The following is a 26703-nucleotide window of genomic DNA, read 5'->3' on the forward strand; positions in this document are numbered from 1 at the left end:
GATGGCATTGAAGGCCTACAGGATATATGGATGGATGGATATAAACATCCAACCATAGCCTAAGGCTTTTGCAATTGGAGGTTTTAATGATGCAGCCTTCTATAAGCCCACCATATTACAATGCAGCCCATATAAATGTTGAAAGAATGTACCCAAACGAATTAATTAGCAGATGGGGTCTGCTGCTACCTCACATGCATGAAACGGTTTTTTTTTCCCCACATATAGCACATGGCGGCACAACTGGCGAGGTAGAGGGGAGAGAACAGACATGCGCAGAGCCACTTTAAATATCACTATTAATGATAGTAAGAGGCTTAACAGTATTTCGAATGCTACCACTGCATATTCCTGCGTCTGCGTAAAAATATGCTTTAAAGAGTTAATTATATAATGTCATCATCTCGTATCCTGCAATGTCATCTTTGGATCTTTTATTGGCTAGGTGCTTTTTTGGTGTTGCTCAAAAGGTACAGGTAGACATGAAATTTATGTGATATTGCATATTGAAAATGTGTTGCTATAAAGTCTATCTCACTTTCGCATATACTACCACAAGTGATGTGTTGTACCCCCATTGAAAAAGCGGGCGTTCCTCTGTGGAACCCCGCCCATTTGACCATACTTGGTCATTGAGCGGAACGTTGATTGACAGCGGGCAGCAGCTGCTGAACTGCCTAGACATGGCGGAGGATACGGCTTAACTGAGGATCGGCGACAGAGTTAGGAGAGTTTTAATAGCAGTTGAGGCTGCTAAGCACAGACTATATGGTACTTTAGAATAGATGAATATCCGGGGAAAGTCTATCCGCGAGGAAAAAAACGAAAACGGTCCTATTGGCGAACAATATGTAAGATGGAAAAATGTATCGCTGTTTAGTGCAGTCAACAGCCCTGGGCAACAAACATGGCTTCTTGTGGGGTTTTTCTATTCGCTATCAAAATCGATCACCCATGCGATCCGATGCCATGGACAGGTTGGCGAAGTTCTGCACGCCGCAGTAAATGAGTGACTTGTATTCGCGTACTGCTCGAAGGTAAGAATACAACATTCACCTGACCATCTAGTTAGCTTGCAAAGCTACGGAACTACTGCATATTAATAGCAATGGAGCCAAAGCACAAAGAGTTGCTCGACCAGTGCCACCAGAACTTACTGGAGTCCATAACAGATGCGGACCGACTGATCGACTTGCTCGTAGTTTCGGGCACCTTGAGCCAAATCGATAGGTTCGAGTTGGAGCAGAACTGCTCGTCCAGCGTGGAGAAAGTGGACCACCTCCTGAAGATGCTGATGAACAAGGAAAGCGACCATTTCCTAGACCTGTGTGTGGCCCTGGAGAAGGCATACCCGGACCTCTATTCGGCTCTTTTCAGTCATAACGGAGGTGGACCAGTCGACCACTCCACCGGTAAGACCCAAACACAATAACAACCCAGTGTACAGCCATTCACAACGAGCTCATCTGGCCACAGCAGAAGTTGGTCAGTCTGGGTGGTCTTGGTCACCAACACAAGACACCAGAGCTATATTTGTTTGCCTGATGAACACTACTACACACATATAAACAATACCTGCCCCCATCAAAGAGAGGATGGAAATCTGACGGTGACGCATCTGGTATTATTTTGCAAGCTTCCCCATTAACATTATTGCTATCATGCGTTCGTTTGGTTGTAATTGGCTATTCACACACAATAACACTCTGTGTATCATGTAGCACACGAGAAAATGCAGTAAACACTGCTGTATGTTGAAGTACCACACACACTAGTAGTACGTTTATACGACAACGTAGGCTACTATTCATAACCTTTCTGTAGCTTCGTAATTACCATGACTTGTCTCTCCCAGGTTAGAAAGGTTCAGGTCTTGGTGTGTGTGTGTGTGTGTGTGTGTGTGTGTGTGTGTGTGTGTGTGTGTGTGTGTGTGTGTGTGTGTGTGTGTGTGTGTGTGTGTGTGTGTGTGTGTGTGTGTGTGTGTGTGTGTGTGTGTGTGTGTTTTTTGAATACGAGTGCACCCTGCAGCCAACCAATGTATCAATGCATTCACTGGATTGCCTGACGTGTTTCCATGACAACAGGCTTGTCTCTGACATGTGGGTCCGTATCAACCTGTACACATATGTTGGAGTAGAACCTATCCTATAACGGCAGCGAATCCATAATGCCAAGCCAACCAAAGCCACTTAATGCTTTCTCATTTAACAGTTTCCCCTCTGTTGGTGCCCATATTGAAGAATGGAGGGTCAATTAGTATTTTGCAATTAGTTCTTCTAATAGTAATGGTCTTCACTTGAGTGCTTTTGGTTGGTTGTTGCACACAGGCGGAGGGCAGCTATGTGTAAACAACATCTGTTCTAGTTTAGCTTGTTTTCTCCCATCTCAAGGACCTGAGACAATTGGCTCGCTTAGAACCAGCTCTGTGCCTGGAGGCTGCGTTCCAAAATGCCCTACATCCTACGTCCGCCATGTATTCACCATACTCTCAAGGAGGCGAGCGGTAGTTAGTGGTCGAGCAAGTGGAAAGAAACATACATCGGACGAATGAGCTGCTGCTGCGTCACTGAAGGCGAAGTCGGTTGTGGATGGTTTTGGCCCGTCACAACCTCCAGACTTGCTTTATGAGCGTTATGTCGGATGACTGAATAACTTGTGTATGTCACCCACATGTTGAACTTTCCTTGCTGCAAGGCCGCTCAAAGCCGCTTCCCTCGCTCTCTATGGATCAGGACCTCAATCAAGTTAGGGCTGGACGGGGACCCTTTCCCACGGCTCTGCTGAGTGACCATGCTGGTGCCTCCCTGAAGTTTGTCAGGGTACCGCTCGGTGTCCGATAAGCCTCAATTTCGTCCAACTTGTGTATCTACCTGTGTCAGCCGAAGGCGTGTTTAGCCCTGTGTCCCCATGTCGGGTCAGTCGTGACGTTGGGCCGAGTTGAGGTCTTGGCATTTTGAAAGCTTGGTTTCATATCGATGTGTTCTGGTTAGCCTTTTTATGACACGAGGTGGGGTTGGGGCCGGGTTGGGGCCGGCTGATACACCTGAACCCTTTTGTATTAGATAACACAGAGTCCAAACATGGCCCACTGTTGTGTAGAGTCTGGCCAAGGGCCAGAGGTTTGCCTGTGGTTGTTAATCAGAGAAATACAGTCTGAAGTCTCGTGAGGCATGCATTGCTGCATGCTTGGCGATCTGAATATTTTTCTTACTTAGTTCCGGTGCTGTCATGCCTGCTTATGTCGTAGCCCCGTTGCAGCCCGTTTCGCACGCACCCTGGTGCGACTCCCAGCGAGTCTGACGGAGTGCCTTCAGGCAAGGCGATGGAGAGAACAAGTGCGGGGATGAGATCCGAACAGACTCCACTCAGTTGTGTGTGTGTGTGTCTGTGTGTGTGTGTGTGTGTGTGTGTGTGTGTGTGTGTGTGTGTGTGTGTGTGTGTGTGTGTGTGTTTCTTGCTGACGGCAACCTGCTATCCCTCTGCCTTGCTGCCTGCCCGCTTCGCTATTTAATCTGCCTCCTCTGCCAGCTGAGCTCCCCAGCGCGCCCAAAATGAGCCCCATACCAAAAGAACCCTGCTCCACCGCTCGCAGAAGAGCAAAATAACACATTAGAGTCGAGTCGAGTGGCATGTCAAAATAATTCCTCCGAACAGCCAGCGATAAAGAGCGTAGATTCCGTGGCTTTGCTGGAGGGTTTGTTGTGGAGCAAACACTGCTACATGTTGTTTAGGACAATGTGATTTCAGTTACACGTCCTCAAGGAGAAGCTAGGGGTGGCTTCTCGCTCCACGATGTCCCCGAGAAACGCAGCAGACATTGGGGGGGATTGAACCTTACGGCTGGAGGTCCCTAGCAAGCTTACACTCTCCTGGCGTCTTCTCCGTGATTTTCCTCCCCTAATCAAATCATTGAGCACCACATTCCATGTGTAGGACTGAAGGCTGCGGCCTGTTACGGGGACTCATCGCCTCCCTTACTGAGCAGATTAAACTCGCTGGGAGTAATGCAAACGGCAGCTATCAAACTGATTTCACGCCTCGGGATTCAACCCCCTCCCCCCCACCACCCCAGCCATCATCACGCACACATAAACACAGACACACACACACACCCGTTCTGTAAATGGGGGATTTTCATCTAGTGAGAGGGATGAACTAGGCAGCGGGAAACTCTACCTGCCCTCCCCCCACCCTGTCTCTGACAGTGATTTAAATCCCCTCGGAGAGGAAGGAAAGAAGCACAATGCTGCGCCGACGACACACCGAGTCCACGTTTCACATCTTTGTTTTGCTGCCTGTTTAGTTTCACTTTCCCTTAGCCCTTCTTTCCCCTGTCTTGTCATTTTAGGTACCACGTCTCTCTCTCTCTCTCTCGCTGTCTCGGTCTGTTTGTGTCTATTACATGTTGGCTCTCTTTTGTGCGCTCTCTTTGTCTCTTGTGCACTCTCTGCCTCCGTCTTTATATCTATCTCATTCTGTTGTCTTTATGGCTTTCCCTCTCCTCTCTCTATTCCTCTGCCTCGCTGTGTCGGCCTCTCTCGATGGAGGACCGGTTCCTCCTCTATGGTTTCAAATGAAGGGATCCACCAGGGAGTAAGAGGAAGTTGAGGGAGATGGAGGGGAGTGAGTGAGGGGTGAACAGGGGACACAACAAGGCTTTTGTTGTCGAAAAGTTGAGCGGACTCAAAGTGCCCGATCAGCAGCTTTCTCTGTGGCCAGCGGCCCAGAGCTTGGGCCAGTGTGCTGGGTTCGAGGGTGGTGGTGTTGGTGGGGACCTCTGTCGACCCATGTCCTTGTCCCCCTCATAAACCACAGGGAACGACGCAATGAATTATGACCCTGACATTCTGCCATGACTGGTGCTCTTTAAGTAACTCCCTTGAGTTGACAATCTCTCTATCGCGCTCTCTCTCTCTCTCTCTCTCTCTCTCGGCCTGTCATTCTCTCTCGCTCCATCACTCTTTCTCCCTCGCTCTGTCACCCTTTCTCTCTGTCATTCTCTCTCATGTTCACTCTTTCTCTCTACCCGTCTTATCTGACTCTCTCTCTCTCTCTCTCTCCACCTGGCCTCCTCCTTACGTCTTCTTCCCCCTCCCTCTCTCTCCTAGACACTGGGTCCTTCCTGCGTCCCACTGCCCGTCCCCGATGACGCACAGGGCCGCTCCTGTAGGTACCCGGCTGCCTTTTTATCCAAGCATCATTTATTCATCTCCCCAGACTGACCCTAGCTCCGCCCCCTCCCCTCCACCCAAGCCCTCCTTCTCTCTCACATGTACGTGCGTGCAATCAATATGTCCGCTGTTGGCCGGCGCTCACAGCTGTGATTAACGGCAATTTGTGACGCCACGTTTTACACGGGTTGTCAGCGCGTGGTTTATTGCGTTGCAGGCTAAGCACTCGGAAGCTATGGAAGCGGTTCCCGGGTGAAATTGCAAAAGAGGCGAGTGTGCTTTGCTCTGCGTTTGCAGTGCACAGGCCTCTTATCAGAGCCGATGGGCAGCGGGTGATATAAAGTCGTAATTAGCGGTGTTTGGGGGAGTCGGGGCGTGGGTAATCGGGATCGATGCGGCCGTCTCATCTAAAGGCCTCTTCGGAGCCTCTTCCTAATGAACCCCCCCCCCATGGAGTTTCACCGGGTCACCAGTGGCATTCTCCCAATTTAATCCCATTGATCCGTGATTAGTCGTTCGATTTGTTAGCCCCGCAGTCCTGACCCCCTTTGATCGTTCATTCATTTGAATACACAGGAAAAAGCGGGAAATGCGGCAGCACCCCCGTCCCCCCAACTTGCATCTCTTCCAAACCCTAACATCCTAGCATGTTTTTTTATCCTTTTATTTTATTCCCAGCAGGTTTGTTCACAGCCAGCAATACATTCCAACACATGTATCGCTTCTTCTGAATAACTCCACAAGCTTAAGAGCTTAAACTATTGCTTTGGTATACAGTTTCCTTTTTCTCTCTACATTTGAAGCCGTGTTCTCGGTCCTCATCAGCTTCTATCACAATGAACTATTACTATGTAGTAGATTAGCAGACGCTTTTATCCAAAGTGGCGGTCCATGTTGTTATACTGTGTTTATTTTACAACTAGGTGTGATGATTAACCATTGTTAGCAATTTCAATCAACATCACACCTGTTGGTACATTAGGGGTAGTGCATAGGGTTTTCTCAGGTATGACTACAAGCTTGTAGCTATAAGAAACAAAGCATGTATACATTAGTATTAGAGCCAGACCAATTTATCGGCGGGCCGATATTATCGGCCGATTATTAGGCATTTTCCAAAATCGGCCGATTAATGAATATTAAAAAAAATATTTTTTTTTTTGTTATTGTTTCTTTTGTTCAATGGACTTTGAGTTTCATATCTTAAGTTTGTAATTTTATGCATTTTATTTATCAGAACTTTAATATATTTTGATGTTCTTTTCTGTTGTGACAATAAAACAATAAAATAAAGTTTATTTTTAAACTTTATTACCTTATTATTTTAGTGAGGGCTCATAAATGCAACCAATGTTAGGGAAATCTTTTTATGTTTTGTTACGCGTTTCTGGAATTTATTTTTTAAATACATTTTGGCCGATATATCGGAATATCGTATTTTTAAATCACCAAATATTTGTATCGGTATCGGCCTTAATAATCCTTTATCGGTCTGACTCTAATTAGTATCAATCAATCCCAGAACCAAAGTTATGTCAGTGTTTATTTTGTTTTTGTGATGAACATGAAGAAGCCAACTAGTTGTTATTTACTAGTCTAAATAGCTTGGTTACAATGGTCACCCGGAATCTCGGAAAAAAAAATCCAAAAACATCTGTGCATAGGAAATGTGAAGCTGACTTAACACCGCTTTTAACGTTATAGTGTTGATGCCTCTGCTGTTCTGACGATGTTCTGTTCTGTCGCACAAGATGGCGCCCTGCATGGCGTCCCTTTCCAAGGACTGCAGGCATTAGGGTTTGAACCGAGAACCTTTTGGCTTGGAGTCAAGCGCCCTAGCCGCTAGTCTATCCTGCCCTATTTAGATTTGATACCACTGAATTGCTGAAGAAAAAAAAAAAAAAAAAAAAAAATCAGATACCTCCTGATTTTCCCTGGAAGAGGGTTTTCGCTGTCCTCTCCTAGTAGTCACCTGAATTAAATATTCATAGTTAAATTTTTTATTATTTTGTATCGTCTAATGGTTCAATATGAAGTTACTATCCAATCATAACACTGAGGCGATGAGAGATGGAAAACATAACGCAACAAATTGCGACACCTCCATGTTGTGATTGACCATCAGGCAGAACTCTTATGGGTGTTAATGCTACTAGTGCTAGCTTCCAACTCCAGAAGAAAATGGAGCCAAACTGATTTTCTGTCTGCTTCTTATTCAGTGATTCACATCCTTAAAATGTCCTTGAAAGCAGGAAATGAAGCCTGTAAAACTGATTCATCTTCTTTGGGACGACCCCCAGACCCAACGATGGTTGTTTCTGGATGTTGTTTGCCTATTTATGAAGGCATGTGGGAAGTATGCCTATGGTGTCAAGATGTTGCAGTTGGGAACAAGATGCTGAATATAATATAATTCTATTTGGACTGATTTATTTGAATGGGTTCAACAGCAGTCAATGTGGATGGAAGGTTATAATTGGAGGGAGAGAAAAAACAAGGCAGAGTTTGGATGGAGATGGCCAGTGAGTCACAGACAGGATGCATGATGTGCATGTGAATCATAGTGGTGTTCATAAGTGATGCATCCAGGTCCTCCAGCCGTACCGGGCTCCTTTTGACTCATTATCCATACCCATCACCTACATATTGATTGGCCCTTTGAGTATTTGACAGATGTTGAATTAAGAAGTCACCACACTGCTAACTATTTGGTTTACCTTGGTTTGAGGAAAGGCTGCCATTTTTCTCTATACATTTTATAGACGATGTGAACTAAACTATTTCAAACTCAATTCTCAGCCCTCTTTAACGATAGGTTTTCAAAGTCTTATTCGTTTTTTGCACAGGATTATTTAAAATGACCCAGTTAGTTGTATCTCTTAGAAATGCTCTAGTCAGCTTTTTCGAGGTCATGGAACAGACCCAAAAGCAGACGGACAAATATGTCTTGCCCAAGAGTTTCAGATTTTTTTCAATTCCTCATTAGCAGCTCCCAGTGACAGTGAGAATAGCTGACAACAGCTTTTTTAATATTTATTTTCTTAAGAATAGAACACAGTCATAGTTTGAATCCTAACACTGCTGCCATTTCCCACCAAACGGTCCTGAAGTGTTACATTTCTCTGCTGCTCTTTGGGGAAAACTTTGTATGGCATGACATCATAGTGTGTGTGTGTGTACTTTTTATAGATACAGTGCATTCAGAAAGTTAGGTAGTTCCAAATCTCTTCAGCGCTGCGGTGTCGGGGACCCTCAAAAGTTCAGAGCCACGGAAATACCTTCTGAACCCTTCCCTCAGATCTGTGTCCCAAAAAATAAAACCGTGTTAAACTGTAACGAGGAAAAGAATATCAATTGAGTGTGTTTATAGAAGGAGGCTGTTACAGAGGAGATGAACGGTATGCTTCTGGTGGATTCAGGGTGACGCGACGCAACCAATCAAGACCTTCCCCAGTTCTCGTAGCCTTCTACTGTTTTACTGCCCTCAACACCCCACGGAGCACGTATTCACCATGGCAACACGGGTCGTCTCCGCCATGAGAACGAGGAAGACATACTCTGGCCATCTGAAGCAGCCCCCATCTCTTCTTCTCCTGACTCGAGGGTGATGATGATGGTGATGGTGGTGGTGGTGTAGTAGAGAGTAGGGAAGGGGCAGGGGGGGGTGCGGTTATGTAGAGCAATGTGACCCTTAAGGCAGTACAAGGGTGGGCTCCCCTGACCCACTTTAGCCAGCATCCTCTGCTGTAGGAACCTCCCGGTCGCCTCAGTCCTCCTCCTGTTATATTAAAACCCGACCCAGTTTCCCCTTCCTCCTGCAACGCTGTGTCACTGAGACCCGGCGTGCCTCAGGGCGGGGCTGGGGCTTCCTCCCAAAGCACCCTGATTACCATATCTAATGGCCACTGGTGTGTGTGTGTGTGTGTGTGTGTGTGTGTGTGTGTGTGTGTGTGTGTGTGTGTGTGTGTGTGTGTGTGTGTGTGTGTGTGTGTGTGTGTGTGTGTGTGTGTGTGTGTGTGTGTGTGTGTGTGTGTGTGTGTGGGGATTGACTGTGTGTGTGTGTGTGTGCGTGTCACGCCTCCCTCCCTCTGTGTGCCAAAGGTAGACGTGGCATGCTGGCGAAGCCTCTCTCTGTGTTGTTTATTCTTTGACCGCGGCGATGTCGAGCCCCCACCTTGTCAGGACACATCTGTCAAGCGCCTTTAGCGGGCGACGCGGTCGGACGATGTCGCTCGACCCTCCGCCGTCCTGACTCACTGGGCGCCCGGCGGCACACACAAGTGGGTTTTTCCCTTGCGGTTGTCGTGCTCCCTAAATGGATGCAGGCCTTATTGATGTGCTCGGCATGTTTTACAAATGAGCGGGCAACGAATGAATGTGGCAGGTGCTAATTGCTATTGATGATGAAATGCTGGACGCCGGCAGAGCCAATGCCACCGATCTCAGTGGCCCCGGCTTAGTCAGCCTTGATCAAATCTATACAGCATTCATTACCATGGTTACAGAGACGGCTTCATGCGCACTGTCCTCAGCTAGAACGCCATATCTATCGATTTTTGTGTTGCTGCTCAATTTGTACAGATTTCAACGTCAACATAACGATACAATTTCTGTTTTACGTTCAGGCAGATTTGGCGCAAGCTCTTCATCCAAAGTGACTTTCAAGCGAGGCTGGCAACAGAACAAAAAGCTACCGATCAATATTGGGGCAGCTCCGAAAATATACCGCTGACGTAGTTGCTTGTTTTGTGTTGCGCATGTATAATGACGTGGTTTACTGCGAATTTGATGTTCCTATGTCGGCTTCGTCGCAATCCATACAGCCCCCTTGGAAGTATTTTCAGGCAGCAGGGCTTTTGCTGACAACAAAGCGTCTTTTTTAAAAGGCCTCTTCCAGCTGTGCCGGCACCTCTCTCTGCTCCCCGGCTCAGTCTCAAGCGATGACACTCAGATTAGCGCCTCAGAAACACAGCTCTCGCCCTCTCGCCTCAGCCATGTGGTAGAGAACGAGAGCATCTCTTCATCTGGAGGGAGGGGAGTGGAGTGGAGTGGAGGAGAGGAAGCTGGAAGGAGGAGGAGGGGGGATTTCTCGTCGGTGTCAGCTGTTTAATAATGTGAAATCAAACCTACCCCTAGCCCTGAGCGCTTTCACAGACTTAAAGTGGAGGCTTTAGGCTGCGTCAGAACAGATTAAACAACCTCTACTCTCTCTACCCCCTTTTGCTCTTTTTTTTGTGTTCATCTTCGTCACTCCAACCCTCTCTCGCTTTCTCCTCTGTAGTCCTCCTCTTGTCGTCCCCCTGTTTCTGCTTTGGTACTTGAGCTATCTCTCTTCATCCTTTCTCCTCTCTCGATGCTCCTTGCTTTTTCCCTCCTTTTCTGCCCTGCGCCTCCCCTCCCCTTCTCTGCTCCCCTCCCCTCTTCTCCTTCCCTTCTCACCTCCCCTTCTCACCTTCCCTCCCCTTCTCTCCTCCCCTTCTCTCCTCCCCTTTCCTCCCCTCCCCTTCTCTCCTCCCCTTCTCCTCCCCTCCCCTCCCCTGACCTCCCCTTCTCTGCTCCCCTCCCCTCTTCTCCTTCCCTTCTCTCCTCCCCTTCTCTCCTCCCCTTCTCTCCTCCCCTCCTCTCCTCCCCTCCTCTCCCCTTCTCTCCTCCCCTTCTCTCCTCCCCTCCCCTCCCCTGACCTCCCCTGCTCTCCTCCCCTCCTCTTCTCTCCTCCCCTCCCCTTCTGGCGTCCCCTTCTCCCCTCCCCTCCTCTCCTCTTCTCCCCTCCCCTTCTCTCCTCTCCTCTCCTTCTCTCCTCCCCTCGCCTCCCCTTCTCCCTTCCCCTCCTCTCCTCTTCTCCCCTCTCCTTTCCTCCTGTCTGAAGGGCCCTGTATGGAGTATCTCTCGCTCCCTCTCTCAGCATTGGAGATCATATTTAATTAGTCTAGTTGGCCCTGTCACACTTTAGCAAGGCTAGTGCCAAGGCTTCAGCTAAACCCAGTGGGTGGGGGGAGGGGGGGTTAGGGAGGGACAGAGCTGGAAATCGACAACAGTGGGCATCAATCTTTTTCATGTCGTCGATGGTGGCTGTTGCCATTTTCCCCCCTCCCCCTGAATTTCCTGTGTGTGTGTGTGTGTGTGTGTGTGTGTGTGTGTGTGTGTGTGTGTGTGTGTGTGTGTGTGTGTGTGTGTGTGTGTGTGTGTGTGTGTGTGTGTGTGTGTGTGTGTGTGTGTGTGTGTGTGTGTGTGTGTGTGTGTGTTGTAGATTTTGTGTGTGTGTGTTGGTCCCGCTTGTTTTCACAGCATTTGTTGGCAACACTTTACAATAAAGGTACATTAATTAACCCTTAAACAGCATGCGGTAACAGGCATTCATTAAGTTAATGAAGGTTCCCCTGTTATAAAGCGTTACCCATTTCTCAATCTATGGGACTTGCGTTACACAGAGCCATCAGGAGAGAAGCCTGCGTCTTGCCACTTTGAATGGTCACGCTTGAGTATTCCCAAACACGTTATGCGGCGACTGGCGTGCACAAGACGGGCATGTTTGCCTTGCCCTTCGGAGCAGGCACTTGGGTCTGTAATGAAATGGATTCTGCATAGCCTCCCCTCTCGAGCCGACGTGAGTTATCCTCCGGCTTAATGGTGTGTACAGCTATTTAGGTGGAGAACTGCTCCATCTCTCCATCTCTCCCTCTCCCCCTCTCTCACTCTCTCACTCCCTCTCTCTCACTCTCCCTCTCTCTCCATCCGGGTGTTCTTTGTTCTTTCCGTGTGCTTGACATGAAGGAGAAAAGAATAACGAAAGGAGAAAATCCCATTTCATCCGTGACATTCTGCCTATGTGGCACAGATGTACAGGGGGCTATAGATCAAAGCGCCGCCAGGCATGCTGGGAGTTAGAGGAAGTATAATTACAACGGCGGTTGGAGTGATAAACCGCCAAAGCACAAACTGCTGAAGTTTTTACTCCCGGTTGCGTAACGGTGGAAGGATTTTTATATTGTGTGGGGAGTGATGTGATGTGGGGAAAAAAATGTATCGCCTTGAAATTATATCTTCTTTGGAACATATGTTATCGTCACTATCTTAATTAGTCAATCTTTCCACCAGTTCTGCTTATAAAGGTAACGGTGCATTGTTTAAGATGTGGGTTGTGTTTTTATCTGCAGGTTCAACGTACAGTGTGCTCTCCACCATGCCATCGGACTCTGAGAGCAGTAGTTCCCTCAGCAGCGTCGGTACGTACAGGATCTTTGTGTTTTTAAGGCGAAATTTCAACATTCTCAGTTGCTAAGTGTAGTTGGGAGAGACATGCTGAATAAATACATCATGTTTTCAGACTGAAAAATAATAATCGTGATTTCAATATTGACCAAAATAATCGTGTCTATGATTTTTTTTTTCCATAATCAAGCAGCCCTAGCAGCAAGAATACCGTTCTAATGTTTTAACAATGTTCATCACGTATAGTTGGCGTACAACAAGTAAAAGCTAAAATGGAATAAATATATAACTGTGAGAGAATGATGTGTGTGTGTATATATAGGAACAAATAAATAACACAATAACCACATACAGAAACGCATAATCACACACTCTCCCTCTGTTCTCCTGAGACCTGATTAAGCAACTTTACCTTCCAAACTGCCCCCACCCCCCCCTAGTTTTGACGGTGGTCCAAGTGACTCAACCATGTTACATAAACCTCCGCGAAGGGCCAGACATGGAGCCAAAGATGACTCTAATCCTCGGGTTCTGTCCCTGTGCCACGGTCGCAGGCGGTGTGATCATAGAGACCCAACGCTTCCAGAAAACTTCCTTGGAATACGATTCCTAAGAAACACCCCCCTCCTCCCATCCCTCCCAGAATCGCTTCTGGGAGGGCCGTTGTACAAATCTGGCGATGTAGGGCAGTGACGATAGGAGACCGGTAGTCTGTCTCCAGATTAAGCAACGGGATGAGCACGTTCTCTGTGGAGACCGATGAGGAGGATTACTCATTGAGTAAGGACAGGTGGAACGGAACATCCCTTTTCCTCAACGGCTCACTTTTTAAAAAGACTCGGCGAAGAGAGGAGCGGAGGATCTGTCAGCGTAGGGGATATACTGTACCCTCCTACACAAAAGACCTCCCATTCCTTCTGCGTTTCACTTGTAACGTTAAGTATGGTGACGCCGAAAGAGGGCTTTTGTTTAAACCATGGAAAACTACTGGAAAACCTTGTAATCCCATTCATGTCCCAGATGGGCATCTTTCTCCTGCCCTTTTTGTTGTTTTTGTTTTTTAGTCTACAATCTGTGATTATTACAGTTGTGACCCTACAGATCCAAGTTAATTCTCTAAAATTGCACAGCTGGTCATTGTGGGCCAGCGGATTAAAATGGGAATTCGACAGTAGACTGTTGTTTAATATTTCGATGCTCATGGGGTTATTAGGGATTTTAAGGAAATGTTTCAACAGACGCGTTTCATTTAGGATTAATCTTCACTTCCAAACTGCATGTACAAGTGGTACAATGTCAGTGATAAAAGCAGTGGTTAGGGTGATTGACTCCCATCTGAAAGGCTCTTGGTCAAACCCCATTGTCCCGTCTTTCCTACATCCTTGAGCAAGATGGCCTGACCCCCATCCGCTCCCTAACGACGTGTCCAACTGAGTTCACTAACTCGTCTGTCTGCTAAATGACTGAAATGTAAATGGATACTTGGCTCTACTAGTGTGTGTGTGCGTGTGTGTGTGTGTGTGTGTGTGTGTGTGTGTGTGTGTGTGTGTGTGTGCGTCTGCGTGCGTCTGCGTGTGTGTCGATACCAACCCTCCCTGAACAACAAACATATTGTCATTCCTGTCTTGCCAACCACGTCTTCGAGCATTCACTAAATCTCTCTCGCCCTCTCTCCCGCCCTCCCTCTCTCCATCCCTCTCTCCCTCTCCGTCCCTCCCTCCGTCTTTATCTTTCTCTGTTTCGCCTACTCTGTCGTTGACTCTTTCTCTCTGTCCCTCTGTCTCTCTCCCTCTCTGTCTCTCTCCCTCTCTGTCTCTCTCTCTCTCCCTCTGTCTCTCTCTCTGTCTGTCTCTCTTATCCTCCGTCTACCTCTCTACCTCTATCTCTGTCTCTCCCTCTCTGTCCCTCTCTCCCTCTGTCTCTCTCTGTCTGTCTGTCTCTGTCTCTCCCTCTGTCTCTCTAATCCTCTGTCTCTCCATCTCTCTCTCTCTCTGTCTGTCTCTTCCTCTCTCTGTCTCTCTCTCTCTGTCTCTCTCTCCCTCTCCCTGCCTCAGGTTCGCCCGTGAACGGCGAGGCGTCCTCCCCTCCCCCGCCCGCCATGAACGACAACAGGCCGGCGGGCGACAACCTGGACGCCGTGCTCTTCCAGCTCCGTCAGGTGACCCGGGAACGGGACGAGCTGCGCAAGCGCCTGGCGCTGGCGTCGCCCGGGACCACCTTCGACGACTGCAGGTACCACCCGCTCGCTCACTAAGTCACACATTAACTCGCTCTCTCGCTCTCTCGCTCACTTGCTCCCTTGCTCGCTCACTCACTCACTCCCTTCTCTCTCCCTCTGGTGCTCCCACAAGCTATCACACTCTCTCTTTCCTCTTCACTTACTTACACTTGCACTCACAAATGCACACACACATTCATACTCTCTCTCGCGCACGAACACACACAGGCCATAAGCTGTCTGACGCGATTCCCTTTATTTACTCTCGGTAACATACTCTTGTATGTTACCGAGAGGGGGTATATACACACTGGGGCGGTTGGTTTGAATACACTCTCTGACCTGGAATTTATTGCTCCGAAAGCGGACAGAACTTTATGGACCGGGTTGTTTACCCTCAATGTCGCCGACTTGCCGTCTCCATGATGACTACAGCCTCAGTTCCGGCTGCCATTTCTCTCTCTCTCTCTCTCTCTCTCTCTCTCTCTCTCTCTCTCTCTCGCTCTCGCTCTCTCTATCGTGTTCCCGTGCTCTCCCTGGTGTTGACTATACCTGGGAGATTGAGTTTAAGCTGCTGACACTGCCGCCTGCTTTATGGTTTCATGTGTTCTACCAACCCTGGCTGTAGTATGACTTTTATTTTGAAGGGCTGCTTTGATGTTCTGTCTTTTTGTGTGATGTTTGAAACTTGGCTTATAAAGTGACCCTCACCCCTTTAGCTTCTCATTAGGTTGCTTTGGATGAAGGAGTCTGTTAATGTGCTTGACATACATCCTTAAGCATGGAAAGTAAATAATGGTTAATATTCCGTCATTACATGGTTACCGTTGGCATTGACCGTCGCTCCGCCTCTCTCTCCCTTAAAGGCCGAACTCCAAGGTGGGCCACGACTACGACCGGCTGAAGACCCAGTGTATGAGAGCCATGGCGGACCTGCAGTCCCTCCAGAACCAGCACACCAAGACCCTGAAGCGCTGCGAGGAGGCCGTGAAGGAGGCCGACTTCTACCAGTCAGTAGAGTTGTACTAGCATGTTGTGTGTGTGTGTGTATGTGGTTCTCATAGGAAACCGGTCAATGAAAAGCCAACTAGCAAACGCTAGTTTGCTAATCTACCCTCCAAGCTCGGAGACACTTACTCCAGTTAGTATATTTTTCCGACTTTTCACTCAAAAGCACATCGTTATATAAATGTTAATATCACATTAATACATTTCCTGATATTTTCTTGCGTTTGGATCTTTTCCAGCTCACTCTATCCTTCATACGGGTAGAGCCCCACGGTGACACCCATGTTAGCTGAGAACGCTGCTATTGCTTTAATAAAAGTATATGTAATGGTATCCATGCTGACGGTTAATTTAAACATAGTAACGGCCCTTTGGAGTTCCATCTGGTAAGTGGAGTTATGGAAGGAGGTCACATGTTGTTAAAAGCTTAAACTGTAATAAAATCACCCGGCGTGGCTGCTCGTAGTAGGCCTTAAATCATCTGCTGCACCATCGGGAAAAAGTCAGTGCAGCCTCCCTCCCTTCTGGACCGTCCCCAGCCACTCCAGCCTCTGTTCCACTCTGCAACTTCCCCTCGCTGCCTTATGATCCAATGCTTCTATAGCACAGAGACAAATGGAATTGAGCTATTTATATTTAATTAGGAATTGCTGCTCAATGCCGAGTTAATCAGACAAGGTACACTTATAACGGGGGTTCAACGTTGAGAGCGTTATTGTATTCGAGACTGCAATCATCCTCTAGTAGTCGTTACCCTCTTCTGTCTGTCAAACAGCAGCAAAATGAGCGAGCTGTTCATTAAAGGAACAAAACTCTTGTAATCTTGGCAAAGGAGTTAACAGTGGGACGTATCGGAGGTTATGTTCATCTGCATTTCATTGGTTTTAGTGTCTGTGTTCAGTCCAGTTCAATCCAGTAGCAAACATGACCTCCAAAAGGTCCTTGCCTTGTCCGTAAGACCATGTTCAGTCAACACAGACCGGGGATCATCTGGGAGTTACTGTGTTTGGGTATCTGGCAAACCTAGTTTAATGGCTGCTGCAGAGGTGTTGTGTGGTTATTTTGTTTTCACATGCACAAACCCACTCACACAATCACACAAACCCACTCACACAATCACACAAACCCACTCACACAATCACACAAACTCCCCCCATATTAATGCACCCCCTTTTCCCCTTCTTCACACTCGTACGAAAAAAAATAATCTTTCAATCTTTCTCACACATCCTCGCACACATTTTAATTGCCACACCCACGCACACTTCACACCTGTGCATCAACTCCAAAGGCGCTGAATGAAGTGTTAACCCTGGTGTGTGTGTGTGTGTGTGTGTGTGTGTGTGTGTGTGTGTGTGTGTGTGTGTGTGTGTGTGTGTGTGCGTGTGTGCGCCTCCAGCATGCTGCACAGCAGGGTGCTGGGGGAGCAGTCCCAGGTGAAGGAGGAGCTGGAGGAGCAGCGGAGGGACAACGCCCAGCTGGTGCGGGAGCACAACCACCTCAAGCAGAGCTGTGAGGAGCTGCAGAGGCTGCACGCTGAGGACCAGAAGGAGGTGGCGGATCTCCGGCTGCAGCAGCAACAGGTACGACCCCCCCCCCCCCCCCCCCCGGCCGTTCACCTCCGTACGTCTCTGGCCGTGCGTGAGAGAGAACAGCGTCCCTTCATGAACCATCGGTTCACCCCCCCCCATCCCCCCCACTGATGGAACGTGGCAGCGAGGCGGTCGACTGGGAACGCTTGTTGTAATAACACAGGGGGGGGTTGGTGCTCTCCCCTGCGATTTGATTGGTCGATTTGGTATCCTCCCCCTGTGATTCGGTTGGCTGGTCTGGTGCCCTCCCCCGGTTTGGATCCGGTATGAGTTGTGGTCATTCTGCAAGCGTGACGACAACATGCATAATGCCTAGGCAGGCATCTTTTCTTTTTTTTTATCACAGCCCTCATTTAAATGAAAAAATAAAAAAGCGATGACTGCGATAATCACCTCTTGAGTTGTGCCCCGCGTCAACACTGCTGCTCTTCCAACGCCTCCTTTTATATTCTGCTGCCTCAGTCCCTCCTGGGTGCTGTAGTGGGGAGTGCTGTGTTGCAAGCTGTTTGAGTGAAGGCGAGGGGGGGGGTAGGGTGAAGGAAAGGGGAGGATGGGGGGAGAGGGGGGAGGGAGGGCAGTGACCTGCATTGGGCTGTACGCCACACTGTCTTCCTTAACTGTCTCCCCAGGGTGTAGGGGGGGGGGGGGGGGCTGACTGCAGCAGTGGACTGCAGCAGTGGACTGCAAGGACAGCCAAGGAAAACGCACGCGGAGCATTTCTGAAAAGGCCGCAGAAGGGCAAAGGCTCTGGCAGGCGTAAAGGGCACAGTGACTGGAGACTGTGGGGGCGGTCAGGTACACGGTCGCGGTGTGCACCAATAGGAGTCGCTCGATACCGCCCTGGGGTCGTACCCGGGAATGATCCGTCTCAGGGGCGAATCGCACATCCGGTCGAACGGCTACTGAACCTCACTCCCTCTGGGAAGGGAAGGAGCGCTCGGTCAAACCTGGAGGACATTTGACCCTCCCCCCCTTCCCCCCTTCCCCCCTTTCCCCCCAATCCGTGGCCTAGTCAGGGATGCGAAGAGACAGCCTGAACTCTTCCGTGTTTTTTTTTCAACTCTTATTTCACCAAAAGGCCAGGGCTCCATATGCTGCTACGAGGTCAACCCAGCATTGCCATCTGCTGCTAGTATGGTGCAAAAATATGAAAACATAATTAGAGACGATGATTATATTGCCCACCATGGCACATCCGTTATCGGCCAAAAATGTGCGTGTGGTATTCAACGGTCGATGGCTTTGAAATGTGTTTAATTAAAACCACACACAAAACAGCACACATTTGTTTTTTTTTGTTTTGTACTACCACTAATAATAATACCGTATAATAAATAATGTATCCATGCCTTCTCTTCTAATATGTTCTTCTAATAATCCCACAACTCTTTATTAAACCAGGCTCTGTTTTACCGGGAGCTTTGCGTACGTTAAGCCCAATGCACACGCAGTATGAATGGTGAGTTCATGTTTGCAGTGCGACTCAAAAAACTGAAAGAACAAGGATGTTTCACCAGAGCGGAGCACGAAGGGCGCGGGCGGGATATTTTGGCTCACTTTATAATAGGAGTGGACGCAAACACTGAGATCCATTATTTAGTGTCCCGATGCGGCCGGATGCTTTGGGCTTACGGCTCGATGTGCAAATTTGATATTTCAGGTTAGCCTACTCTAAACTTATAAACAGCTCTGCTTCTTCCTGGCTCCCTCCTCCCTGTTCTCTACAAAACCCAACCAAGCATTCTTTTCTACATGCGACGAGGTTGAAGCTAACGTCTATTCATTGGACGACATGCAAGTTAAGCGGATGTGATTGGCCAGAAAATGCGAGCCCCTGTAATGATCCTACAACGGGTTTTCTCTGATCCTTGAAGAGAATCTCTGCAGATACTGCCTCAGTGATCCCAGGTCGCTGTAGCCTCTAATGAGCGTCTCCACCACATGATGCGTTGTGATCTGTCGTCCCCCCCCCACCCAGGTGATGCGTGAGAGGGGCTCGTCGGAGGTGCTGAACCAGCTGTACGACTCGGCCATGGACAAGCTGGAGGGCGTGAGGAAGGAGTACGACGCCCTGAGCAAGCGCTACAGCGAGAAGGTGGCCAACCACAACACGGACCTGAGCCGCCTGGAGCAGGCCGAGGAGGAGAACCGGCGGCTGCTCAAGCAGCGCGACTCGGCCATGCAGTACCAGCAGCAGTACTCCACCTCCATGAGGAGGTGAGGCCACGCCCACCCCGGGTCCCGGTGGGAGGAGCCATGCACGCACGCACGCACGCATGCATGTGTATGTGCATGCATGCATGCGTGAGTGAGTGTGTGCTGACTCCTGCAGCAATGTCAAAAATATTAGGCATATGGTAACACTGTACATAATGCTAAAAGGTGCACAGATTCTATTTTTTTCCTCTATGTATGACATTGTTTTACAGCTGCTGATATATTGTATTTTGTATCTCCTTTAATTTAATCTAATCACACCGACATTTTTGCCATATTCTGGGACAACCTTTAGGGTTAATAAAAGCCTTGTGTGTGATTCCTGAAGTGCGCGTCTACGCCCCTGCCCGCCCCCCAGGTTCGACTCGGTGCAGCAGGAGCTGAGCAAGTCGTCGGCCCACAACAAGGAGCTGGGCCGGGAGATGGAGCGGCTGCAGGCGGAGGCCACGCGCTGCAAGAACTTCCAGCTGAAGGCGGCCAAGGACTGCGAGAAGTACAAGGAGGAGCGGGACTCGGTGTTCAACGAGTACCGGCTCATCATGAGCGAGCGGGACCAGGTGATCAAGGAGCTGGACAAGCTGCAGACGGCGCTGGAGGCGGCGGAGGCCCGGCTGAAGAACACGTCCTCCGAGAGGGTGGTGGCCAGCGAGGAGCTGGAGGCGCTCAGACAGGTGCTGGGGCGACGGGGTCCGCCCAGGGGCGCGTTGATGTGGTGTGTTCGTCTAGCCGTCGTCGATGTTCTCGCTTATTAGGTTAACGTGAGATTTATGTAACGCTACAAATGCGTCGTTTTTAATGTAAGAGGCAAAGAAAAGAAGAGTCACTGGTGCTAAATCTAAATCTGTGAATGATACACCTCAAAGCACTTATTTCCCTTAGTAGTGAACTACTCCACCCCTATATCAATGACCCAATGTAGTACACTCAAGAAAAAAAACCTGACATATCGTTTATGCCATGGATCACGGACACAGATCATAAATCAGGCTGGTTTGTGGTTTGTTGAGTCAAAGCCCCTCCCCAGGATTTAAGGCCCCTTCCCATGATTCAAAGCCCCTTCCCATGATTCAAACCCCCTCCCCCACGCGTCGAAGCCCCTCCCCCACGCGTCGAAGCCCCTCCCCCACGTGTCGAAGCCACTCCCCCACGTGGCAAAGCCCCTCCCCCACGAGTCAAAGCCCCTCAACTTTTGTACCCTCATCCCTTCCATTTTCAAGTCTGGTCGTTCTTGGCGGCCATGAATTCGATGATTCGGTCATCCTCACCAAGTCGCAAACAAGCGGTCGATTCAAAACAATGTAACACATGATGTATACATAAGATGACCCTTGACCTCCAACCAGCAGTCCTTACCCGTCCAACCCTTGTTCTCCCGGGGCATCGGCCCGCTGCAGGAGCTGAACTCGTCCCTGGTGGACCGGGACCGGGCCCTGTGCGAGCGCAACGAGCTGCTGGAGAAGTACTGCCACGAGGTGCGGGACAAGGCGGAGGCGCAGAAGGAGCTGGGCCAGGCGTGCCGCGACGTGGAGACGGTGCGCGAGGAGCGCGACGTGGCGCGGAAGGAGCGCACCGAGGCCATCGTCCAGAGGGACCAGCTGCTCCGGGAGTACTACCAGGCCCGACAGGTAGGACCCGGCAGACGTACCCCCGCCTAGGGCAGCGCGATTCATTGAATTCTGATCGCGATTTCGAAATTAGTTTTCGATCTCGAAACTAATTTACTCAAGTTGTAACAATATTTATATTTTGTTTAAGTATATGTTTTTTATTCACTAAATGTTTTATAGAAATTTAGAACAGCAGGATACATATTTGTACATTATTTTCTATTTGAACATTTTCTATTTGAATATTGGAAAATGTTTGAAGGTGTCCGGTACTCAGTACTTTTTTTTTTTGAGAGAAATGCTGAATAAATGCATATATTTTTTCAAACAAAAATAATCGTGATTTCAATATTGACCAAAATAATCGTGATTATGATTTTTTTTTCTAGAATCGAGCAGCCTAGTCCCCACCCCAAATAGAAAAACGAATGTCAAATATTTTTGTTTAACCGGATGAGACTCATTGAGAAAGGGGGTCTCTTTTTCAGTTTCTCGCAAAGAGAGTAACATAAAACAATAAATCTGTAATCAAACTATCTAGGGGATGTCTCTAGGGGATGTATGAGTATTGTGATTGGGTAGCCACTCAATATAGTGGCTACTATTTATGGCAGCTCTCGGCTATTTACTTTCCTAAATTGGTAATTTGTGAAATTACCATTAATGGTCTGCTTAAAGATGGAAACGACCAATCAATCCTTCTAATTCCTAATTCATTACTTATTATCCTATTAATTAGGCCAAAACAATCGGATTCATGTCATTTGTGTGATCGGGTCTAGCCAAGTGTCAAACAGTAGCCATTCGATCCGATGGCTGGCTATCTTCTGGCTAACCGACCCAAGGCTGAGGTTCTGTTGAAGCTGACCTCACCCCTCCCTGCTTTGCGGCGGTCAGAAACAAGACTCTGCCACGCTGGACATGGAGCGGGCCAACAAGGAGATGGAGGTGCTGAGGAAGCAGTACGAGGCCATGTCCCAGGAGCTGAAGGAGGTCACGCAAGAGGCTGAGGTCGCCAAGTGCCGGCGGGACTGGGCCTTCCAGGAGCGGGACAAGATAGTGGCCGAGAGGGAGAGCATACGGTAGGGACACCAAAGCAGCGGTGGAAACGCTGTTTCGGGCTCTTGTTTTGTTGCGATGCCCGTAGACAGTTGGGGATGGTTTGGTTTTGATTATTCTTAATGGCTTGAGAAGGTCTTGGATGGTGTTCTCAAAGCTAATGTCTGGTGGTGCTACAATACACTCTTTCGCGCCTCATCTCTCCATTCCTGACCTTGCCAGACCTCCCTTTAACACACACATGCACACGCACACGCACACACACACACTCATACTCACACTTCTCTGCTCCTCATTTCCCAGGACGCTTTGCGATAATCTCCGGCGGGAGAGGGACCGTGCGGTCAGCGATCTGGCTGACGCCCTGCGTAACCTTGACGACATGAGGAAGCAGAAGAACGACGCGTCGCGAGAGCTCAAAGAGCTGAAGTGAGTCCCAGTCTCTTACGGCCCGATAAACAGATCATTGAATAAAAACAACAAAGTGGATACAGTTTGGTAAACATCCCACAAAAAGGGAGATCGATGCATGGGAAGGAGTCTCTGAGGCATGTGTGTTTGTGTGTGTGTGTGTGTGCGCCTTGTCTGTCTCTAAGCTTGTGTGAAAGCTCTACCTCTTGTGCTTTGTTGATGTTGTGGTGCACCGTTAGTTTTTCCTGGCGCCATTTCAGCGTGCACAGCTTAAAAGTGTAATTCCCCCCCCCCCCCCCCCCCCCCCCCCCCCCCCCCAAAAAGTGTTTTGGACCCTGGGATACACATAAACACGTGCTTGCTATTTATGTCACTCTACACTCTTCCTCCTTAATTATTTGCATGTATTGTGCATTAAAGCGCCCCCTTCTGGCTGAATTTGGACATGACGGGTATGGTCCGATATACCCATGAAAAACCAAGCAGAACACGGTGACTTTTTGAGGCCTTCTGTCGACCTTTCTTTATAGGACATTAAACCACGTTCCTAATGTCAAAGCTTCCCTAAAGGCATCCCTAGGCTAGGTAGGAAGCCATTTATGCTTTCATTTGGGCCCACAATACAAAACTCCTATTTTAGCTTCAGTGTCTGACCTTTTAGCTTTGTGTGTGTGTTTGTGTGTCTGTGTCGGTGTGTGTGTGCGTGTGTGTTTGTGCGCACAGGGAGAAGTTGGAGAGCCAGCTGGAGAACGAGGCCAGGTTCTGCCAGCTGATGGCCCACAGCTCTCACGACTCTGCGATAGACACGGACTCCCTGGAGTGGGAGACGGAGGTGGTGGAGTTTGAGAAGGACAGGGTAAGGCCCCCTAACTGTGGGGGGTACCGTAGTGTTAAACGTAGCAGACTGGGATAACCCCTCATTGTAGACCAAGAGCGTATAGGCTCAGCATTGCTTCGTACACTTCTTATAGATGTGTTAATCAACTTAAATTCAGAGCCCTTACGATTTTTTTGAATGTGCAATTTTCCTGGCCTCATGTGTCAAACGGAGTGTATTCCCCATTGTTTATTTTAAAACATGCGTATTAAGGTTCTGACAAGCTTGTTATGCATCAACCATGGCTGAAATTGAAATTGAATTCAATTGTCTTAATGTCGATTCCACCGTTAAAGGATAGCTGGTCTCCAAATGGCTGAGAGAGGAAAGATGACGTATATGATGTGTATAGAGTGTGATATTTAATGACAGAAGTCGAGTGTGAATTTTACGCACTGGAAATGGCCGCACTTTACGCTATGGTTTGATTGAGCTAACCGTTGGGCTAACAATCAACTTAAGGGGACATTAGCCACAGGGACTTGGCTGAATATTCCTACACGTATCCCTAATGTTAAAATTGGACCACACAAAGAAGCCTCTTGTGGTTCCTCCCATGTGACGTGTTGTGTGGTTGTACTGGTTGCAGGACGATATGGACTTGAAGGCTCTGGGGTTTGATATTGCGGAGGGGGTAAATGACCCATATTTACCAGGCGACTGTGGGATATTTGTATCGCGGGTGGACAAAGGAAGTATTGCAGACGGAAGGTTAAGGTGAGAATTTGTACCGGAGCATTCTTACACTCTAGCTAATAAGCAAGCCATTGTGTGTCAAATCCCCAACTATCATTGTGACTCTTTTCTCTTCCAGGGTGAACGATTGGCTGTTGAAGATTAACGACGTGGACCTGACCAATAAGGACAGGAAGCAGGCGGTGAAGGCGGTGCTTAACGGCGGGGGCCTGCTCAACATGGTGGTACGAAGGAGGAAGTCTCTGGGCGGGAGGACAGTCACCCCCGTCCACATCAACCTCATGGGGCACAAAGGTACATAGACCCCAACTACCTTCACAGGACTCATCACACCGCCAAAAATGTGCTCTTTTATTTATAACTCTGTATATTTCCAATAAATATACAGTATATACTTCTTTATTTTAATGTATTGCGTGTAGAGATATTTTTCTGTTTTACTTTTTCCAGCTTTTTATTTTATATTTAGTTTTTTTACTTATAGACTGTCCTCTACTTCCTTCTAACCCTCATCACCCAGCAGGGCTTCATAAGGTATGTCCCGTCTGCTCTTTGTGTCCCTGTCCCAGAGAGTGGGATCGGTCTGGAGAGCGGCGTGTTTGTGACTGCAGTGGTCCAGGGCAGTCCAGCGGCCAGGGAAGGCTCTCTGAGCGTCGGGGACAGATTGATCGCTGTGAGTCCACTTTGGCTTCAGTCCTCACCTAGAGTCTACTACAGAGCAAAGCCTTTTCCCCATATATGCTGACTTCAATTTCAACCATTTGAATGCCTTTTCTCTGTTAAAGAATAAGGATTTAGTTTGGTTTACGCTTCTGAAATGAGAACATTGTACTTGTACTACAACCATTGTACTACCATATCAATTTTTTTTTACCATACACTTTTTTTTTATTATCATTATAATATGAGTTCCACCAAAGCGAAGATTGTCTTTCTTCCCCGAAACTCTCTCCCGAAACTCATTGAAATTCTCCGTCCATTTCAATGCCATTCCCAGTACATGGGAACGTGGGTCGAGTTGAAGCTCTGGATTTTTTTTCTTTCTTTAATTTGTCAAGAGCATCCCGAGAGGCCTTTGTGGAGATAACACAGAGTCTGCCTGTCTACATGACAACCTCCCAACAAATAATATTGATTACACCCTTGGGACATCTTCCAAGTACTACCACCCAGTGCATATATACACATCCCTCCTCCCCCAGTCAGTCGTACGTCCGGTCCTGCGGGAATCGGCTGTTCAACTCAACGACGTACATGCCTCATAATCACATCGGCCCGAGTGTGCGAAACCCCACCGCCACTTAATATTTAAATCCTCCGCATACACTTCCCATCTGTGAGAGGTAGGGGGCGACGTGCTCCCACCACAGCTCGGACCCAGCCCTGCGCTCGAGACTCTTAGAAGCTCTCTGACTCCCTCTCTCACGCTCTAACTCTCATTCACCCTCCCTTCTTTTTAGGAATGACCTTGATACGTACCCTAGCGTCTGCCAGCAGCGCCCGGAAATCTTAATCCCCACTCCCCCCTCCCACCACTTCTTCCAACTCCAGCGAGTTACTTGTATGACATAAGTACACACATAAATAAATAAATATGAATGTAGATATAAGTAAGGCTTGGGTATCCTCCGCGCGGTCTCTTGGCCTCCAGGGGAAGCGATACGCCAGCTGATAGCTTGTTCGCGGCGGGCGGTTAGCGGGAGCAGGAACAGAGATGACACCCTTAAGAGGACGCTAATCGCCGGAAGGAGCCTCTTCTTATATATCATGCCCTTGTGGCTGTTAATCACACGGCCGTATCAAGTTGTATGCCACGTATTAAATGCTTCTCTGTGCTCCGGGGAGAGGGGCAGAGCTTTGCAGAGGGATTGAATGTGAATCGTAAGTGCTGAACTCGCAATGAAATATGCATTGGTCTGCACTTTATTGTTTTTAAGCTGGTCCCTAGCTGGGATTTCACAGAGACACCCGCCACTTGGATGGACACTTGTATCAGCGAAATGTTAAATGGCTATAAATGTTTGCAGGCTATTTAGAGCTGGTTATTTTAGTCTTCTTTTTCTATTTTCCCTATGACTGTCCTGTACTTTCTGTTGTCACACCTCTTTTCCCATCTGGGACTTGTTATATATTTATATCAAAAGGATATGACTATCACTTTTTCCCCTGGTAAAGATTTTAAATTACAATTTAAATGAATCCTTTTGAGATGCAAATGTGGGTGTTGCAGAGTGTGATGCTTTGAGGGCTGGAATCATCTTGGCCTAGATTCTTTACTGTCCTCCCGGCTAAAAACCAAGACAGGTTCTTCCATGCACAAGACAAATGTATCTCCCTGCCTCACGTGCGTGCATGACCTTATTAACGTGATTCTTGAGACACTTGGCATGCAAAAATACTCAACTTTGTGACATTGTTGTTTTGTGTTTCTTGCCAGATCAACGGCATCGCTCTGGACAACAAGTCGCTGACAGAATGCGAGTCTCTGCTGAGGAACGGCCACGATTCTCTCAGCCTCTCTCTGATGAAGGTGGGTCATCGTCCTCTTCCCCAGTTATCTCCTCGCTGGCTCCTTCACTTGCTGCTGCTCTTCGGCACCTGTTTGATTATGAGGGAATTATGACACTGTCACTGGAGT

At 48.2% G+C, this 26703-nt stretch overlaps 1 protein-coding gene across 1 annotated transcript in view; it reads left to right on the forward strand.

Annotated features, from left to right (window-relative positions):
* Window positions 1–642: 642 nt before the first annotated feature.
* Window positions 643–26703, forward strand: part of LOC132473543 (disks large homolog 5-like) — a 47489-nt gene continuing 21428 nt past the window's right edge. The window contains 15 exon segments of the mRNA XM_060073724.1: window positions 643–1412; window positions 12326–12394; window positions 14435–14612; window positions 15465–15608; window positions 17006–17189; window positions 19177–19415; window positions 19774–20086; window positions 20810–21040; window positions 21920–22104; window positions 22385–22510; window positions 23216–23348; window positions 23959–24086; window positions 24184–24359; window positions 24635–24738; window positions 26503–26595. Coding sequence (XP_059929707.1) covers window positions 1109–1412; window positions 12326–12394; window positions 14435–14612; window positions 15465–15608; window positions 17006–17189; window positions 19177–19415; window positions 19774–20086; window positions 20810–21040; window positions 21920–22104; window positions 22385–22510; window positions 23216–23348; window positions 23959–24086; window positions 24184–24359; window positions 24635–24738; window positions 26503–26595 — 2607 coding nt within the window. The 5' untranslated portion in view covers window positions 643–1108.

The sequence above is a fragment of the Gadus macrocephalus genome, chromosome 15 (genome assembly GCF_031168955.1).
Source record: "Gadus macrocephalus chromosome 15, ASM3116895v1".
NCBI classification, from domain to species: domain Eukaryota; kingdom Metazoa; phylum Chordata; class Actinopteri; order Gadiformes; family Gadidae; genus Gadus; species Gadus macrocephalus.